We start from the raw sequence: 20,618 nt of genomic DNA, 5'->3' as shown, positions 1-20,618 counted from the left end.
TATTCTCAAATAGTACACAATTGCTGAAATGTACACCATCTGTTAGAAAGCACAGAAAATGGGGTTCAAATCTTCACACACACTACATGTACTAAGAAATTAAATATAGGTTAATTTTCAGACAATAATAATCATATTCAAGTTCCAAGTTTGTTAATTTTATACTGAGGCTTTCCAGATTTGTAATCACAAATCAGCCCATGTAAAGTACGTTTCCCTTAGCTATTTTCAAAAATAAACTGGCATTTTTTCTCATAATTTACTTCAAGATAGATAGATCTGACCAGCTTGACCTTAATTTCTTACCAATGTTTATTTAAAGTACAATACATACTTTCCTTGAATCTGCAGTACAGAGAGAAACTGTGGGCTCATCAGCTTGTTTTTGAAAGAATATTAATTCTTATTTCTCCTCAAAATATATTAAAATCAATTATTTGCAACATATCAGATAACTATTTTCAGATACGTTACAAGTAATTATTCATGCACTTGGTTATAAATTTAATCAAAAATAAATTAACTCAGTCTCTTTGTCTTCTCAATTACAAACCTCTTTAACTAGCTGTACCTCACACCTCTGATGTATAGATGTTGCCTGATCTGCTGAGTTCTGCCAGTATTTTGTGTATATTAATCTGGATTTCCAGCATCTGCAGGATCTCTTGTGTTTATGGTGGGGAATCATTGCTTTGTTGACATCGAATGTATAATAAGCGCATAGTTTTGTCGTTTCCCCTGACTGGGGTATCTAGAATGAAGTGTCAGGGTCTAAAGGGATAACCCATTCAGGACAGAAGAGATTTCTTTAACCAGAGAGTATTGAGCATTTGGAATGTTTTACCCATGAACAGTGGCAATTCCATTGCTGAGCATATTCAAAGGAGCTAAAACTCTATAGATCATTGAGGGAGTGAATAATTATTGGCGAGGAGGTAGAGAAGGAAACTGGCACTGAGGTAAACATAAATATGAGAAACTGAGGTAAACAGTCTGACATGATCTTTTTGATTGGTAAATCAGGCACAAGGGCTGAATGACCTATTGCTGCTTCTATTTATTTTCTTATGGTCATAGGCTAAATACAGAATCTGGTATATTAGTAAATATACACTATTCAAGGGCTTTTACCTATTGCCTTCTTTACACTTAGAAGATAATCTTCTTTCATCTCATCTGAAAGCGATTCAATAACTTCAGTGTATGTTTTGAGACGTAATGGCACCAAGGACAAAACAACCTCCAACCAGCTGTCTTCCAAAGGAGCTACATGTTCAGTGTCTATTCCATGGTTAATGTAGTAGTAATACCTCTGTAAAATTTTAAAAAAAGAAAAGGTTAACAAATAAAGTAATAAAGTTGTTTCTTACAAGAATATTAATGTGGTTGAAGCCATTGACATTTAGAGCAGTACTGTGATTCTACAGAAAATGCAGCTATGTCACAGCCCCAGTGTTTGAGTCCAAGGTTGACTTCTGGTGCTGTGTATGTGGAGTGTGCACATTCATGTGATCATGTGTGTTTTTAACCAAGTGCTCTGCTTTCCTCCCATATTCCAATGTCAACCTGAAACATCAGCTCTGTTTTCTCTCCTACAGATGCAGCCTGACCTACTGAGTATTTCCAGCATTTTCTGTTTTTATTATAGTTAGGAAGTATTATATTTCTATTATTCTATTTATATCCCATTAGTGATAGAAGGATGAAGCCACCTTTTCTGTGGAGCTCTCCAGTTCTGAAAACAACAAACTCACTTGCAGGAGACCCCTTCAACATTCATAGGTTAAACAGCGTGATATTAAGTTTTTCATATATTCTATTTTGAATCAACTATTCCACTATTTTAATCTGCTACTATACCATCATCTGGTGATCTTGAATAATTTAATATTAATCTCCCAATTGTTATTAAAAAATAGAGTAGCATTTCAGTCATGCTAAAGAAGATCAAGACATTCTTTCAAACAATATCAGGGTAAGACCTTCAATTTAAATAAATATCAGTATAAAAACTCAAATGATTTACGTGAATTAATTCAACACTTAATTTAAATGTAACTTTACATCTTGGAAAGCAACAATTAAAATTTATCGTTCAATATAATTTTTCATTATTTTGGTTAAATGACCAATAATAGATTATCTATTTTAAAAGACCTTTTATGGTTGGTAATTTCTTTTTCCTTCTTAATTTCCCCTTTGTCTAAACTTACGATGGACAATTGTCTTAACTAGACAATAGCAATTTTCTATTCTAGCAATCAAAAAGAATGCATTACGTGTGACATTTTGGTTATTCAGAAAGATGCAATTACCTGATATATGTATTTGGTCAAAGTTTTAGTTTAACACAAATAAATTAACTGTAAAGACCAGTTTAATTGCCAGTTGAATTCTGAATTTGCACGCTGAAGCCACCATGATTGCAATGCTTCCTAAAAATGTATGCTGATCAAATTCAGGGTCTCTAAACTGCTGCTGCAACTGCCATTGAAGCTGAGATACTCTAAGGAACATTTGAAAAGGCCATAAAAAAAATACTGGTGCAGATCTGCTGGGAGGTAGCTCATCAGCATAGTCCAGGGCCACTCCTGCATGGGTGGCTGGCTGAATTGATAGAACTGCAATGAATGGGGTGGACGAGGGTTGTTGAGTTAAAAACTAACAGCCTACGTCCACTTAAGAACAATTAAAACCAAGCTGAGTCTGAATCCAAAAGCAGAGAGATCACAGATCTATGTTGCTTAGACAAACACAGTGCAAGTATCCCACAGCAAATAATCCCACAGAAGGATGCAGGTTGTAGTACATTCTTCCATGCAGTGGTTCTGCGATAGGTATTCACTTCCTGGCTTATGTTGGCTAAACTTGGCTTTCTAAGCTCTGCAGCTGCAGCTATAAGATCACAAACAAAATGTAAGTAAACTTCCAACCTACAATTGATTTAGTTTCTGGGCTTAAAATTTAAATGGAAAGCAATAATCAGTCTGAAGTTAAAAGAAAGTAGCGTCTTTGGAGCAGCTTTTCAAACAAGCTCTGTGTGAAGCCTCAGACTTGCTGGCTCATACCATGAGACTAACCTCTGAAGAGTAGAATATAAGACAATGGGTTGTTTAATTTCAAACAGAAAAGTTGACTTTTATGTTGCTTTGCTCAAGGAAGCTTGCAGAGCAGGTGGATAATATCATTCAGCATATCAATAACTGATATGTTTATAATTAAGAATTTTATGTACTCAAGGAATTTAGCTTTACAGCATTAATTATGAACTGTGAACATAAAGCTAAGAACTGTATCTCCAAGGTGCTTTTAAACCATTTGTATAAAGAGAATATCTGAGTAATATTATACACGTTTGAAGTCACCCAAGTGGAGAAAAAGGGTATAGATGTAGAGAGCAGTTCAGGCTTATTAGCAATGGGCAAGAAGCATCAATCATGAAAGAAGCATGGGTTGAACTAAAATCCATTCCTCTAGCTTCCATGTCTGCGACAAACAACTTGTTTGTCTGCAACTTGCAGGTATGCCTTTTGAGTTTTTTAGGAATTGTACCTGTACTTTGGAAATCATTTGTCCTTTAAAAAATACTTTGTGTTTTGAAAATGGTTTATGTTTTAGAAAAGATTTGTAAGTGTTGAAGATAAAAATCCTCTGAGTTTTAAACATGTTTCAAGAGTATTGTTTGGATTTAAGTGTGTGTATCACTGAAAATAAATAAACAGTGTTTTAAACTATCTTATTAGCCAAAAGTAAGTTCTCCCTGGTAATAAGGAGCGGCGCCCACCACTTGAATAGTGTCTATTGGCAGCTAAATTCGCCGTGAAGAATAAACGGGGAAGTGAACTAGTCTTTTAAGATTGGGTAGTTACAGTATAATCTCCCTTTAGTACAAGTACTCATGGCTATTTATAACCAATTGGGCTTAAGGTCTTCATTTGAGTTAAGAACTTAGCCATCAGCAAACCCAACACCATCACAGTTCAGCCCCAGTAGCCAAGAACTTACAATGCAAGCTCAACACTGACTTCCAAAAGTTTACTTTACATGATTGATGCAATTGTAAAATGGGGTAGAGGTATAACTCTATCCTTCGCATGGAAACCCTGAAGTCAAAAGGGCCTTCCTCAAAATAAGATGATCAACTTAAAGGGCAAGGGTGTGTGGCAAAAACAAGCCTCAAAGGACATGCAAACAACTGCATTCTGAACTGCTCTCAGAAACATTTAAGAAATATCATTCTTTTTTAATTGCAAGCATTATTTTCTCACAAGAATGTCTTTCTCCGCTGCAGAAGGATGTCCAGCTGTTGAAGGTTCTGTTTCATCCAAAGGAGGAGGCTGTCTAGCTGCACATTCTTGCTGCCTATTATTTAAAATAGTCAAAGGCAAATTAAACTATTGGAAGTAAATGTAGGAAATCTTGGCGTGTAAATATAGGTCAAGAACAATTTTATCTGTCTTGAAAATGCATCGTTTTAAAAATTTAGTGAAATAGCATACTTAGTTGTTATGAAGGCTGTGGTGTGTTGGCCTTCATCAACCATGGGATTGAGTTCAAAGGCCATGAGGTAATGTTACATCTACATAAGACTTCAATTAGACCCCATTTGGAGTACTGTGTTCAGTCCTGGTCACCCCATTACAGGAAGGATGTGGATGCTATACAGAGTGCATTGGAGATTTACAAGGATATTGCCTGGATTGGAGAGCATGCCTTATAAGAATAGATTGAGTGAACTTGGCCTTTTCTCCATGGAGCGATGGAGGATGAGAAGTGATTTGATAGAGGTGTATAAGATGATGAGAGGTATTGAACGTGTGGATAGCCATAGGCTTTTTCCCAGGGCTGGAATGTCTAACACAAGGGGAGATAGTTTTAAGGTGCTTGGAAGCAGGTACAGAGGATGTCAGAGGTAAGTTTTTTCACAGAGAGTGGTGGCTGTGTAGAATGCACTGCCAGCGAAGGTGGTAGAGGCGGACACGTTAGGGTCTTTTAAGAGACTCTTTGATAGGTTCATGGAGCTTAGAAAAATGGAGGGCTATGTGGTAAGGTAATTCTAGGCAGTTTCTAGAGTAGGTTACATGGTCGGCACAACATTGTGGGCCGAAGAGCCTGTAATGTGCTGTAGATCTCTATGTTCTATATGTATGTTATAACATTGTACAATATCCTAAAGCCAGTTATACAAATGGAATTAAGATCATAATCAAAATGTTTCATTGGTTTTGATCCTCCCACAATGCAGTAAATGTATAGCAATCCCCAGCTATCTGTAATACACAATGCAACCTGTGCATATTACTGTTCAAAACGTCAGATACAAGTCGGCAGTTCTAACTGCACAAACACACAGCAATTTGACGTCCAAGGATAATGCGAAATCTGAGAGTTGGTATAATTTTTGTGGCACTCTGTATGTTTCTCATCCTGCAGTTTCCAAGAATCTACCATTAACTTCTTAAGAATTTTGTTTCAATGAGATCACCTCTAAGCTCAAGCGAATATAAACATATTACAATTAATTCTTTCCCCCACACAACTCCTACATTAATGAAATCCATCTGATCAACATTCATTGTATTCAAACCACATTTTACAATAAAATTAATTATGACAAGATGACAAGAACATTCACCTACATAATTATATTAACTAGAGCACTTCTAAATTGCTCACGGTCCTTTTTTGGCTGGGAAGCTCCATCATGGATTGACCGATTTGTGCTGCTAACAGAAGCTCCTGATTCCCAAGCTTTGTTTCGTTTGCGTTTTTGGGGTAGAGAAACCCCTGTAAACAAGAAGTTAATATTTGAGTGCACAAAAACAACTTGTAATGATTCACTCTGTACAGGGAGCAAGATTAAAGATGTATTCTCTTCATTAAACTTGATCTTACGTAACCAAAGGTTAATATTATGAATACAAAATACAAAAAATATTCTAACTGCAGGAAGTACTGAGCAAACATAGTCCAGACTGAAAGGTCCAGTTAAATTAACCAACCACATTTCATCACTCAAGACAAATGATACATAACTGAATGCAGCAAAAGGCAAGTAAAGGAGTGCAGGCATCTCTGCATATCCCAACACCCTTTGCAGAGGCTGCAGTGTCCAGGCTGAAATCCTATGTCCATTACAAATTATTTTAAGAAATTTCTTGGATACAATTTGTTCTAGCTTTCCTCACATGATCAAATCGCATTACACAAGGCTCTACACAAAACGCTGTCAGAGTCATACAATGGGCACTTCAGCCCACTATATCCACACCAACCTTCTTGCCTAACTCCACTAATCCCTTTTACCCTTATTAGAGACATATCTTTTCATGCCTTGCCTATTCAAGTGCAGGCTTAAATGTCTCTTAAAAATACTGATTATATTTGATTTTACCACCTCCTTTGGTTGATATTTTGAACATACTGCCACTCTCCATATAAACGTTCCCCCTCATAGCTATTTTTAAAAATACTTCCTCTCACCTTAAATCTATGCCATCATTTTGATTCCCTGCTATGAGAAAAAGATTTTGCCTATCCACCCTATCTATGACTCTTAAAATTGTAAATATCTCTAGCAGGTTACCTTCAGCCTTTTTCATCCCAAGGAAAACAAGCCTTTTCCAATTTCTCCTGATGAATAGATTCTCCAAACCAGGCAACATCCTGAATCCCCTCTAATCTACCCAATCAATTACATTTTTGCTGTAATATGACAACAGGAACGGCACAAACACTAAGTGCAATCTCCTGTCTTCTTGGGCAGTCCCTCGGGAAGAAAGACTTTCCCTCCTGTTTTGCAGTGTCTGAGGAGGCGAAAATGGGAATCAGAGGCTCCTCCACAGCAGAGTCGGGAGGAACCTAACAAGACAGGCTTGTTAAGGGGGCAAGCTCGGAACAGTATTTATGCTGAACCTCCATGTGCCCCCAATGCATTAGGCCCAATGCCACCAGGCACAGGAACCGTTATTACTCTACAACCACAAGACCTCCAAACCAGTGTGGATAACTTCAGCCACCTGTACTGATTCTATGGCTGACTCGACTCACTCTCAAGGATTCTTTACAAGTCTTGTTTTCAGTGTTTTTTTAAAATATCATTTGCAGTCTGTCTTCTTTCGCACATTGGTTGTTTGTCAAGTTTATATATAGATTTTCGTGAAATTCTACTGTATTTATTTCCCTGCAAATGCCTGTGAGAAAATGAAGCTCAAGGTAGTATATGGTAACACATACAGTAAGTACTTTGATAATAAATTTACTTAATAGATTACAAAACCCTCCACTTTGAGGAGTTAAAGCCCAAAGATCCCCAGAATCAATGGGAACAACAGGAATTCTGCAGATGCTGGAAATTCAAGCAACACACATACAAGTTGCTGGTGAACACAGCAGGCCAGGCAGCATCTCTAGGAAGAAGTGCAGTCGACGTTTCAGGCCGAGACCCTTCGTCAGGACTAACTGAAGGAAGAGTGAGTAAGGAATTTGAAAGTTGGAGGGGGAGGGGGAGATGCAAAATGATAGGAGAAGACAGGAGGGGGAGGGATGGAGCCAAGAGCTGGACAGGTGATAGGCAAAAGGGATACGAGAGGATCATGGGACAGGAGGTCTGGGAAGAAAGACGGGGGGGGGAAACACAGAGGATGGGCAAGGGGTATATTCAGAGGGACAGAGGGAGAAAAAGGAGAGTAAGAGAAAGAATGTGTGCATAAAAATAAGTAACAGATGGGGTACGAGGGGGAGGTGGGGCATTAGGGGAAGTTAGAGAAGTCGATGTTCATGCCATCAGGTTGGAGGCTACCCAGACGGAATATAAGGTGTTGTTCCTCCAACCTGAGTGTGGCTTCATCTTTACAGTAGAGGAGGCCGTGGATAGACATGTCAGAATGGGAATGGGATGTGGAATTAAAATGTGTGGCCACTGGGAGATCCTGCTTTCTCTGGCGGACAGAGTGTAGGTGTTCAGCAAAGCGGTCTCCCAGTCTGCGTCGGGTCTCGCCAATATATAAAAGGCCACATCGGGAGCACCGGACGCAGTATATCACCCCAGCTGACTCACAGGTGAAGTGTTGCCTCACCTGGAAGGACTGTTTGGGGCTCTGAATGGTGGTACGGGAGAAAGTGTAAGGGCATGTGTAGCACTTGTTCCGCTTACACGGTTAAGTGCCAGGAGGGAGATCAGTGGGGAGGGATGGAGGGGACAAATGGACAGGGGAGTTGCGTAGGGAGCGATCCCTGCGGAATGCGGGGGGGGGAGGGAAAGATGTGCTTAGTGGTGGGATCCTGTTGGAGGTGGCGGAAGTTACGGAGAATAATATGTTGGACTCGGAGGCTGGTGGGATGGTAGGTGAGGACCAGGGGAACCCTATTCCTAGTGGGGTGGTGGGAGGATGGAGTGAGAGCAGATGTACGTGAAATGGGGGAGATGCGTTTAAGAGCAGAGTTGATAGTGGAGGAAGGGAAGCCCCTTTCTTTAAAAAAGGAAGACATCTCCCTCGTCCTAGAATGAAAAGCCTCATCCTGAGAGCAGATGCGGCGGAGACGGAGGAATTGCGAGAAGGGGATGGCATTTTTGCAAGAGACAGGGTGAGAAGAGGAGTAGTCCAGAATCAATGGGGATATTGTTCAAAGTAAAAAGTACATAAATAATCACCATATACAACCCAGAGGTTCATTTTCTTACAGGCATACCCAACAAATCATAATACAATCAATGAAAGAGCACTCCAACTTGGGCTTTCAACTAATGTGCAAAAGACAACAAACTGTGCAAATACAAAAAGAAAGAAATAATAATAATAAATAAGTAAGCAATAAATATTGAGAACATGAGATGAAGAGTCCTTGACAGGGAGTCCATAGGTGTGGAAACATTTCAATGATGGGGCAAGTGAAGTTGAGTGAAGTTATCCCCTTTGGTTCAAGAGCCTGCTGGTTGAGGGGTAATAACTGTTCCTGCACCTGGTAGTGTGAGTCCTGAGGCTCCTTGCACAACTTTAAACAAAAAAAAAAGAGGCTTTGAGCATATACTTGAATCATTTCCACTGACTAACTGGTAATCTTTTTCACGTTTCACCTCAGAACAGTGTTTTTGTTTCAAAAATTAGGTATCAGGCGTGGAAATGACATGGTCTATTCAGTTAGGGCTCCAATAGTGGAATGTTGGTTCACTCATCCTCTGGGGCATTTGGAAGATTTAGCAGACACATGGTGGGTGCTATCTTTCCAGTGCCTTGAGTTGCCCGCCATAGGTAGACCTAACAATCTGAAGCAAATTAGAAGATAGGGATTACTACTGTTCATTAGGCAATGAGTTTTGAGGCAGATTTAATGGGTTAGACTTTAAACATCCTTTAATACATGTAACCAAAAGGTCTAATAGGCCCCTGAAAGCAGTGGTGCGCTCATTGACTGGCATTTCATGAGATAGGAAAAGCAGTCCATATTTTCCAGGATTTTGCTGTAAACCTATATAGTCAGAGGACAGTATCATACAATAGAGCAGGTTGGTGGAGAACCTTTACTTGTGGATATTGACTGCAAGCCCACTGTGTTGTATGTTTCAGTGATCAATGATAGCATGTACCTTAACCCTTGAGCACAAGCATCTTTGATAAATTGCTATCCAATTAGGAAAATTGGGATTACCTTTGTTTTGGAATACAATGTTGTGGGTTGAACAGTTTCTACTAATTCTGAGGATTAGCTCTACTTCAGTGAGATGTTTGCTTGAGATGAGGTGCAAAAATAAGGTAATAAAACTGAAAAAGTGTCAGGGTAATGTCACAATTCACTTTCATAATATATTACACAGAAAATTATAAAATTTCCAGTGAACATGGAAGGGCAGCACAGGAACCAGGGATTCTCGACTTTCAAGGGAGCGTGGGGATCAGCACCCAGTGAACCAGACAGCAACACTGCAATTTCTGAATACTCAAGTAGTGAATTGTTTTTGTGTAGTCATTGATGCTGCTCCCTGCAGTTCTCTCCAAGTTGTTGTGTAGCAAAAATTATGACCACCACACCTCTGGAAAGGCAAAATACATACCACTGTTCGGAAAGCAACAGACACAATCTCAACCTTGGCCAGCAGGTGATTTTCTTTCTCAGCGATACAGAGGAGGTTACGTGGATGACATGCATATCTCATTGATGAGTATGGACCATAACCCTATTCAGCAAAATCCCGGCCAATACGTCTCCTTATTCTGATTTATCTGATTTACAACTCGTGTTCTCCTAATCTTTCTGACTGAAATACTAAAGCAAAATAACCAGTTGATAGTTCTCTCATTTTGTGTTTGTTGCTAGGATTTTAAACTTTCTATCCCTTTAGATGGTATTGGGTTTGCTGACTGTGGTTCTAATCTCAAACTAAGGCCTTTAATCCCTATATGATATACTGTAGATAGCCATGGGTACCCTCACTAAAGGGAGATTATACTGTATATACCCAATCTGAAAAGATTAGATATACTGTAGATAGCCATGAGAACCCTCACTGAAGGGAGATTATACTGTATATACCCAATCTGAAAAAATTAGATATACTGTAGATAGCCATGGGTACCTTCACTAAAGGGAGATTATACTGTATATACCCAATCTGAAAAAATTAGATACACTGTAGATAGCCATGGGTACCCTCACTAAAGGGAGATTATAAGGTTAGATTACTTCCCTGTTATCCTCCATGGTGAATTTAGTTGTGAATATCCACTATTTGAGCAGTAGATTCCCCCTCCCTAACAAAGAGGAGATACATGCAGCTAACAAAATAGTTTAAACATAGTTAATTTATTTTTAGTGATACATGTTTAAATCCAAACAATATTCTTAAAACACATCTAAAACTCACAGAGGATTTCTATCTTACAAAAGACTTGTAAAATACAAACCATTTCTAGAACACAAATAATTTCCAAAGCACAGGTTCAATTCCTATAAGCTAATATGACATACCGATAAGTTACTCTCAAAAACTGAAAGCAGAGGAATGGATTCTGGTTCACCCAGTGATTCTGTCATTCTTCTTGATGTTCCTTAACCATTCCTAAAAAGCCTGGACTGCTTGATAGACTTATACTGTTTCTCTGTCACTTGGGTGACTTCACACATGTGATTGTTTTTCAGATACCTTTTAACACATGCGGTCTAAAAGCTTCTGGAGACAGAGTTTCCAGGTACCCACAATCAATGCCGGGAAGCTGACTCAAGTACACAAATCTTCCAGCTACTAACAGAACAGCCACTTGCTATGCTAAGTGATAGTATCAATCTGGCCTGCAAGCTTTCTTGAACTAAATAATTTAGCCAACATTGTCGAGTTTGATACAAGCCAATTAACATGGCCCATTGTCTTATACTTTTCCATTTACATTAGATTAGAATAGAATAGAATAGTACAGCACATTACAGGCCCTTCAGCCCACAATGTTGTGCTGACCCTCAGACCCTGCCTCCCATATAACCCCCCACCTTAAATTCCTCTATATACCTATTAAGAACTGAAGGCAGCCTCATGGAGATTTAACTTCCTCAAAAACAACACGCAAGATCTTCAGAAGCTCGCAGCTGCTCTTTGAAAGCTGGTTTTGGCAAAAAAAAAGAAAAAGTCCTGACCAAGGACAGTAAGTGTCCATCACACCTTAAGGTTATTATCATCACTTGACTCTTTTAATGTGTGCCTTTATGATAAGTTTTTAAAACTTTGTTCCTTAACAAGTTAATTTCATGGAAACCTATATCTTCCTAATCATTAGATTTCTTTCCTATTTTCTTTATATTCCCCTTTCTCTCTCTTATGGATACGGTGTCCCTCTTATTAATTTCCCTTTCAATGTGCTTCCTCATCTGTGGTGTCTCATTAATGTTTATTCCTTTTTTAAACTAGTGTTTTTTTCTTTGAATTCTATTAAACAACATTTTAAATATATGCATGCTGCCATTTCTCAATACTGTTGTTAGTATTACCATACTATTACCGAGGTATTTGTCATATTTATGCCATTTTCAATTGTTTACTTGAATTTATTACAAAACTATTGCCTTAATATATTCCATAATTAATGATCATTTCTTTGATGCATTTTTCATTTCAGGATCTAGAGAGAGAGAAAAAAATCACAGAGCTTGCATCGTGATTTAAGTAGGAATTTTGTACACATTGCAGGAACTCCATTTCCATACATCCTTTATTCAATTGTAGACAACCATTCATAATAAATATTATTCGCTGTTTTACACCCATATTTACAAATAAGGTTGCATGTTGTTCCTCCTTTTCATAATATTAATGTAACCTTGCTTAGTTATTATCCCTTACTGATATTGAACCTGTTTACTAAGTCAGCACCATATAGAGTATTTTAACTCCCACTATGATATTGTATCTTATGGAGCTACTTTACTCCTCCTTTTCCATTGTTTACATTTAATTAAGTTATGCCTTATAATCTATAACTCTCAGTATTAATCTTTTGGTCGCCACGCCTTAGAAAATCTGACGACACATGGACCCTTACGCCATATTATTGTCTCCATTTCCCTGTTTAATTATGAACACAATTTGCATTGTTTGTGAAGTTTGACTCATTTTCAATAATTGTTCCCCCAGTTTAATTCTAACCACTGTTTTCCATTCCTATAACTTCATCTATTCATTGACTCAATTAGACCTCCCTATGTTTAGTTTCTCCTATGTTCTCCTTTTCTTATAAATGTAAGCTCATTGCGTTTCTATTTTAGAACTAGTTCCTGTTTTTTCTTCTCCATCTGTTTCAGCAACAGACACAGTCCTGCTCAAGTAGAGGCTCCTGAATTGTTGCATTTCTTTCCCTTTCCTATATTAATGCAGTGACTCTGAAAGTGAAGGGGTCATCTCTTAATTATAAACTGTGAAAATATCAAAACTGATCCAATCTGTTACTATCCACAAAAAAGTGGAGAAATCTGCCATAATTGAAAATATTTCTATAATGGATTATAAGCATTTTGTGCCTGAGGATTCAAACTTACTTAGTGAGTCACATTGTTCATCCTCATCTTCTGTCTGTAGAAAGAAAGAGGGCGAGGCTGATTGCCACAATGGCTTGGACCGGCTCTGAAAAGTTGTACAGACAAATACACAGTCACATTAATTTGGAAAATATCTGTTCAAAAATAAATATATTGTTCTTTGATTATTTTAAACAACTTACTGGGCACATTTAAGCAGTTAATAAAATCCCTTAATAAATTTCTAGTCTACTGATAAACCCTTTGCATTGAAACACTAAACAAACACTATACCACTATATATACTGCATTATGTAATCTACAATTAATACTTCATTTCAAATGATTCCTACAATTTAAATTATTTATTTGTTCACAAGGATATGTATATAGTAACTGATTTTTAAACTGTTAATCTACCAATTATTATTCTATTAACCAAACAACAACTATTTCTTGTAAAAACAGAATAGGTCAGATCCCGCAGGGAAAAAAGGCAAGACAAAATAAGCCATAAAATGGCCGTAAATCTAGAACCCTAAGATTGAATGACTTCCCTGGCTGCCTGCTTCATGACAGATGCATTTTGCCTTCAATTTCAGCATTATTTTAACAGTTTGGTGGATTTTCATATTAATTACTCATTAAATATGTTAGAGAAAATGTGAATTCACACTTCCTGCAAGTGATGGCGAAATTATTCTCTCCCCCAGCTAAATCATCCAATACAATATTTAATTAATGGCCCAAGAAAGAAGCTGCCCTGCTTCAGCAAAATTTGGCCAATTAACATGAAAATACATCACAGCTATTTTCTAAAATATTCCAGTGCATTCCTCCCAACTGAAAGCACCCCAGTTTTGTTTTTAAACCTTGGTGATAATTTTGCTTCACTTTTTTCTGCTGTTTTAAAGCAGAAAACAAACAAATCCGTGCTTATACTGTCTCAGTGCTCCTGGTAGTTTACATAGGACAACAAACACACTAAGTAACTGAATGCAAATTGATAAATTGTCATAATGATCCACATCCAGAATCCATCTTCATTTAAACTTTAATCTTCTGGTAACATACCGCTGGTAACTGGGGTAAAAATGTTATTTCGCTCCTTGGTAGCTTTCCTTTATTCTGTGTCTGCAAAAAGAGAGAAAAAAGTTAATGGTGAAATTATTATATATCATATAGAAGGACAAAATTGTGGCATTGTAGGAGTATAATATGTATTGCAGCAACCATATTAAGATAATATGTAACATCATGTCAAAACAGTCTGACTCAATGTGAATTTAAGGATTGATTCCAAATAACTTTGATCTGCCCTGGGAAGTAATATCCAGTTTCTGTGGACCCCAACCCTGAGGCTTCTTCTAATAAACAAGATTTAACTAGAGTTTGGCAAACTGAGATAATATGCATTCTAAGAAGAAAGCCTTCCATAATTTGCTAGCAATTTCCACACAAAAAGAGAAAGAGATGGAATAAAGACATTAACACTGATTTCATATTTTCACATAAGATATTGTTAGAGATGAATCCTATAAGTCATCTGAACCTGATGAACTAGATTCTGGTATTCCAAAAGCAGGTAAAGACATTAAGTATTTCATGCACTACCTTTGATCTTTGAGAAATTGCTTACTTTTAAATGGAACCTGTGATACAAGATGGTAACATAACCCTGCTATTCAAAGAAAGACAGCATGAGAAAACAATGAACATAGTTTGCCCAGATGAAGGATCTTGACCCAGAATTTTGACTATCCGTTTCCCTCTATAGATACTGTTCAGTTTGCTGATTCCTTCCAGTATCTTATTTCTTTTTTCACTATAGTTTTAATGACTAGGATGAGGAGATTGTCTACTCAATTGTTCCTAACAGGACAAAGCTTTCAATCCTTAGTTTTGAAAATACTGGAAGCTTTATATTACACAAAATTCTTGTGAGGCTTGATTGTAGATGTTGGGAAGCTGCTCCATATCTCAGAATAAGGAGATGACCCAATGACAACTGATTTGAGAAGCAGAAATTCTTCACTTTTGGGTTGTGAATCTATGAAATTTTCTGCCTCATGAGGTTGCCATGCTACAATTACTGTGTACATCAAATAATAGCAATAAATATTTGGATCAATAAAGGATTGAGGAATGGGAAATTATAGGAAGATAAGAGTTGAATGCAAGATCAGCATGATCTTATTTAATAACTGAGTAATTCAGAGGACTGAATGGCTTCCTGCTTCTGCTTCCTTGTGTTTTGAACTGAATGCAGCACATTGTGCTCTTTCTAAAACCACTGCTTGATCCACACACATCTGCTCCAAATAGCCTCCAAAATCAGATTCCTCCTGCAAATAGCACTGCCACTTTTCTAATCAAAGTTACTTTTCCTACAGAGCAATTTTCTCCATCCAAGTTGACCATCAACCATTCAATCTCATACACCTTGGAAGCACAGAAAACAGGAACAAGAATAGGCCTTTCAACCCTTTAATCTTTTTCCATCTTCTTGCCTATCTCCGTCACCCACCTTTCTGCAGGGTCATTGGCAGCAGCCAGCCTTCAAGCTTTCTCTCCAGCAAACTGAGGCACCAAAAAAGACTAAATAATAATTGCCCCATGCCCAGTGTGCACCAGCAGACGACCGCAATCCTTCGATTAGACTCATAAACACAAAATAATCTGCAGATGCTGGGGTCAAAGCAACACTCACAACATGCTGGAGGAACTCAGCAGGTCCAGCAGCATCCATGGAAACGATCAGTCAACATTTCGGGCTGGAACACTTTGTCAGGACGAAGGAGTCCTGACGAAGGTTTCCAGTCCAAAACGTCGACTGATCGTTTCCACGGATGCTGCCCGACCTGCTGAGTTCCTCCAGCATGTTGTGAGTGTTGCTTTGATTAGATTCCCAAGCCAAGATAGTTCTTAACATAATGGTCAAATACATATTGCATAAATGGAGTGTTTGTTGGCAAGTCAGTTGCAAGAATGAATTTGAATTTAATTAAATTGTCTTTTATTTCTTACATCCTTCACGTACATGAGGAGTAAAAATCTTTACATTACGTCTCCGTCTAAATGTGCAATGTATAGTAATTTGTAATTAATAGTATGTACAACAGGTCAGTCAATAAAGCATAGAAATATAATTGTATCAGGGTGAATTAATCAGCCAGATGGCCTGGTAAAAGAAGTTGTCACAGAGCCTGTTGTCCCAAAGCCAACAGGCTTTAATGCTGTGGTACCGTTTCCCGGATGGTAACAGCTGGAACACTTTGTGGTTGGGGTGACTCGGGTCCCCAATGATCCTTTGGGCCCTTTTTAGCATCTGTCTCTGTAAATGTCCTGAATAGTGGGAGGTTTACATCGACAGATGTGCTTGGCTGTCCACACCCCTCTCTGCAGAGTACCATACCAGGCAGTGATGCAGCCAGTCAGGATATTCTCAATTGTGCCCCTGTACAAAGTCCTTAGGATTTGGGAACCTATGCCAAACTTGAGGTGAAGAGGCACTGTTCTGCTTTTTTCACCACACAGCCGGTATGTACAGACCACATGAGATCATTGGTGATGTGTATGCCGAGGAACTTAAAGCTGGTCACCCTCTCAACCCCAGATCCATTTATGTCAATAGGGGTTAGCCTGTCTCCATTCCTCCTGTAGCCCACAACCAGCCCCTTTGTTTTTGCAACATTGAGGGAGAGGTTGTTTTCTTGACACCACTGTGTCAAGGCGATGACTTCTTCTCTGCTTAAGAGTGTTAAAGTTATTTTTCAGATTTATTTCATTGGTAAATTGCAGCAAAAGCTACCATTTTGCAAAAAAAAAGGTAAAATTAACAAGAGGTAATTTCTGAATTAGCAAAATAAAAATCAGCCATCATCCTTACATGAAAAAATAATTAATTCAAAAACAAAGTAGTAAAATTTAGTGGCCACATAAAATTCGGAAGTATATCAATTTCCTTGGATATAATTACAACAGATAAAGATTTTCATCTCAGTATGCCCAACAAAGCACTTTTGAAAAACATTGCAGTTATGTTTTAATGCATGAAATATGGCTGCATCTTTGCAAACAGGTTCCAACAAAATCCGAAGCGAATTATGACCTCAAACAAGAGAAAATCTGTAGATGCTGGAAATCTGAGCAACCCATGCAAAATGCTTGAGAAACTCAGCAAGCCAGGCAGCATCTATGAGAAAAAATGCAGTATACGTTTCGGGCGAAACCCTTCGGCAGGACACGGGTTTTTTTTTTAAGTGAGGAATTAAATTTGACAGGAGATAACTACTTGTGGTTCTCCTAAAAGTGCAACGGAAGCTTTCATGGCTTCTCAACTTAACATCCCACCCCAAAGATGACGCTTCCATCAATGCAGAACCTTTTCATTTATCCATCCAAGCACACACATGCAACCTTAGCCCTGTGAGCGCCCATCAATTCATGCAGAAAACAAGCAACAGTAACCAAACAAAATGTTTACAATATTCCAAACTTGCTTATTACGGTTTTAGGAAAAGAAATGCAATTTTCTATCAGTTTTGAATGCTAAATTGAGAGTGATCTGCGTGTTCTGAGTTATACTAAATAATAATGGGGATTAAATTCAACATTTCGATTGGGTCTCATTGCTCATTCTTGCTATGCGGATCATTTTCAAATACTATTAAAAAATAACCACAAAACACTTAGTAAAATTTCCTGAACATCTCAAAGAACTTCTCCCAACAATTTAAGTTCTTTTCAATTGCTGAAATGGAGGCGGGACCTTTGTCAACTTGCAGTGATAACGACCAGAAAATATACAGCCTAAAACTTCCTTCGTTGATTCAAAATTGTGTCACTTCCATCCGATAGAGAGAGTCTGCAGAGCGAAAATCGGACACCTGCAACAGACTCGGGCTACAGGCGGAGTCCCAAAACTGACTGCTGACAGAAGAGACACCCTTCCATCCAACCATGTAAGGTGGTAATGCCACATTTCAAATGTCTGCAGGTATTACCTTCCTCACTGCCTCTGGGTCCGGGCTGTCCTTGAGGCACTGGCACAGGAAGGAATCTTCCATCTTCGATTAACACTTCAAAATTTCTTGGCAAGGTGGCTTTGCGGAGCAACGGCACCCCATTCGGCGCTCGGAACTACGAGATACTGCACGGCAATTAACTTTATTTGATTTTGGGGTTTCAACTTCGCCAGACGGGGAACTCAGTCAACCCTGGCTCCGTCATGGGGCAGCGCACAGCACTGTTTGAAAATGGCTCCGTGGTTTCCAGGGTAACGATTACCAACAAAATCTCTAGAGAGACAAGAGGCAACTTGCTGCAGTATTCCAGCCGGTCCTCGTCGCTTTTCACCGTATCAGGCGGGACCACATGGATTTTGTTCACTTAACTCTGGAAAGATAGTTCATTTGTCGCGGTTATTTTGTCCTTTTCTCCAGTGCCGTTTTTGGACAGTATGAGAAATTATGCGTGGTGTGTTTCTTTTAGGTGCTCTACAGTAGGGAGGAAGTTTCAAACTCAAAATTTCACGCAGTTCTCACATCCTACCTCTTCTTCCCCAGTCCATTTCCAGCTAGGCGACCCTGGGAAGAAGATTTTCTTTTAAAAATCAAAAGCTTTATATTTGTGAATTTATAATCGTTTAGAAACCATATGTATATACAGACACACACACACACACACGATTCTGGTTAATTAGGCCATCAGTTAATCAGGGCAGCTGCTTATTAAAGAACTAAATCTAAACTGAGAAAATAGCTAGAATTCCCTTCATTTATTTGGGACACCCTGCCGTATAATAGGGGCAGGAGACTTGGCCAACAGTTTCTAACTAGCGTCAGGTGCGTGCGCATACCTGGCTGTTAGATGCTCCTCAGTGTTTAGTTTTTAAATAGTGTTAGTTGTGTTCAAAGATTTTTGTCACTGGTAATTGGTGAGAAATAAGCAGCAAGACAACTCAGAACGGTGTAGTGTTTTGCTCAGCACAGTTTCAAGTGGTCAGTCTTATGGCCAGGAATGAAAATGAAACGATTTGACTGCTTCAGCAAGTTATGAATTACAAAGAATTCGAAGGTATCAACAATAATCTTGAATGTTACAATGAAAATGAAGATTTGGAGGATGCACTCACATTGTATGAAGGCAGTCTATTATCTGCACTAGTTGTCTGCGCTGATTTTGTTCATCAAAAGAACACGGCAGATGAATTGCTCAAATGTGAGAAATTCTGCAGATGCTGGAAATGATGAATTGCAGCATCATTAACTATTAGGAACTAATACACAGTTTTGTACTACTGAAGAGGTACTTATAGTGTTCTGATGTGTTCTGTATTTCATTTAAATGCATAAATTGTTACTCAGTTAAACTGCTGTTTGTCTTTTTTTAATATCTTTTAACTAATTCCATGATACTTCATCTAACTGGGTACCCTTCTTGTTTTTTTTCACTGTTTTAATGGAGGTCGGGATTGAGGACGTGATTTTAAGTTTAACTCTGTTTGGTTTCAAGTTAGCCCATTGCTTTGCTTTGCTTTTAGTTAGTTGCACGGTGGGTTTTTTTTGGGGGTTTTTTTTTTTTCTTTTTTTCCATTGATATATATAAAATCTAGTATACTATTATGTTATCTTGGTTTCTTATGCTTAAATTACGTTGTTTGTAGTATTTTCTTTTTGGTATTGTTACCTTTTGGAATTTTATTATACTTTAACATTGTATTAATGTTTATATGGCTTACCTTTTTTGTATACTTACTCAATAAAAAGATTTAAAAAGAAAGATACTTCATCTAACTGGGGAGCCATTTAATTGGGCCAAAACGTATTGGTCTTGATGTGTCCCGACTAACGTATCCACTATATATAAGAAATAAATGTTAAAACTCTTCCCACCTAAAATGATAACCCTGTTTCTCTTTCCATCGATGCGGCCTGATCTGAGCACAACCAGCAAGTTATGCTTTATATTTAAGATTTTCGGCTTCTGCAGTTTGTGATAAATTTTAAAATGCAAAATGCAGAATTTTGCTCAAAATGGCCTCAGTGATGACTCTGCCTTTTACAGTTGTAACATGTATAAAACTGGTAGTGTTCTTTCTCATTGCTCCATGAAAATGATAGAAGCTTCTGAAGTACAAATAACACAAGGAGCACAGATTAATGATCTAGTTCCTTTAGCATTCTCTGTGGCATTCCTTTCTCCAGAAAATAGACAACAGGCAAAGTACCAGAGAACTGGAGAATAGAAAATGTTGCACTTTGTTCAAGGGAAATGGGGATAATCCAGGTCAGCAAGTCTCAGATCAGTGATGAGGAAGATATTGAAGAGGCATTGCTCCTCCAACCTGTATCTAGTTTTAAACATGGTAGTAAAGGAGGACATGGACAGATATGTCAGCTCAGGAATGGGAAGTGGAAATAAAATGGCTGGCCACTGGAAGATCTGACTGTTGTGGCAGAAGGAGCAAGATACTCAACAAAGCAGTTACCAATCTATGTCACGCCTCACTGACGTATAAGGTACCCTGGGAACACCAGATACAATGAATGGCACTGATGGATTTATATGTAACGTGCTACGTCACGGGGAAAGACTGTTTAGAGCATTAAATGGTG

General features: G+C 38.3%; 1 protein-coding gene across 1 annotated transcript in view; it reads right to left on the bottom strand.

Moving 5' to 3' along the window:
- dnah7 (dynein, axonemal, heavy chain 7) overlaps nucleotides 1–18,110 on the bottom strand; it is a 288,894-nt gene extending 270,784 nt beyond the window's left edge. The window contains exons 1-6 of the mRNA XM_063051959.1: nucleotides 18,006–18,110; nucleotides 14,074–14,133; nucleotides 13,021–13,105; nucleotides 5,640–5,787; nucleotides 4,269–4,362; nucleotides 1,132–1,312 (exon numbers count right to left, since the gene is read on the bottom strand). Coding sequence (XP_062908029.1) covers nucleotides 1,132–1,312; nucleotides 4,269–4,362; nucleotides 5,640–5,787; nucleotides 13,021–13,105; nucleotides 14,074–14,133; nucleotides 18,006–18,068 — 631 coding nt within the window. The 5' untranslated portion in view covers nucleotides 18,069–18,110. The remainder of the gene's footprint in view (nucleotides 1–1,131; nucleotides 1,313–4,268; nucleotides 4,363–5,639; nucleotides 5,788–13,020; nucleotides 13,106–14,073; nucleotides 14,134–18,005) is intronic.
- Between the last annotated feature and the right edge of the window lie 2,508 nt (nucleotides 18,111–20,618).

This window comes from Mobula hypostoma, chromosome 6 (assembly GCF_963921235.1).
Source record: "Mobula hypostoma chromosome 6, sMobHyp1.1, whole genome shotgun sequence".
NCBI classification, from domain to species: Eukaryota; Metazoa; Chordata; class Chondrichthyes; order Myliobatiformes; family Myliobatidae; genus Mobula; species Mobula hypostoma.
Note: the sequence above shows the minus strand (reverse complement) of the source record. Positions and strands in the feature narration are given on the sequence as shown.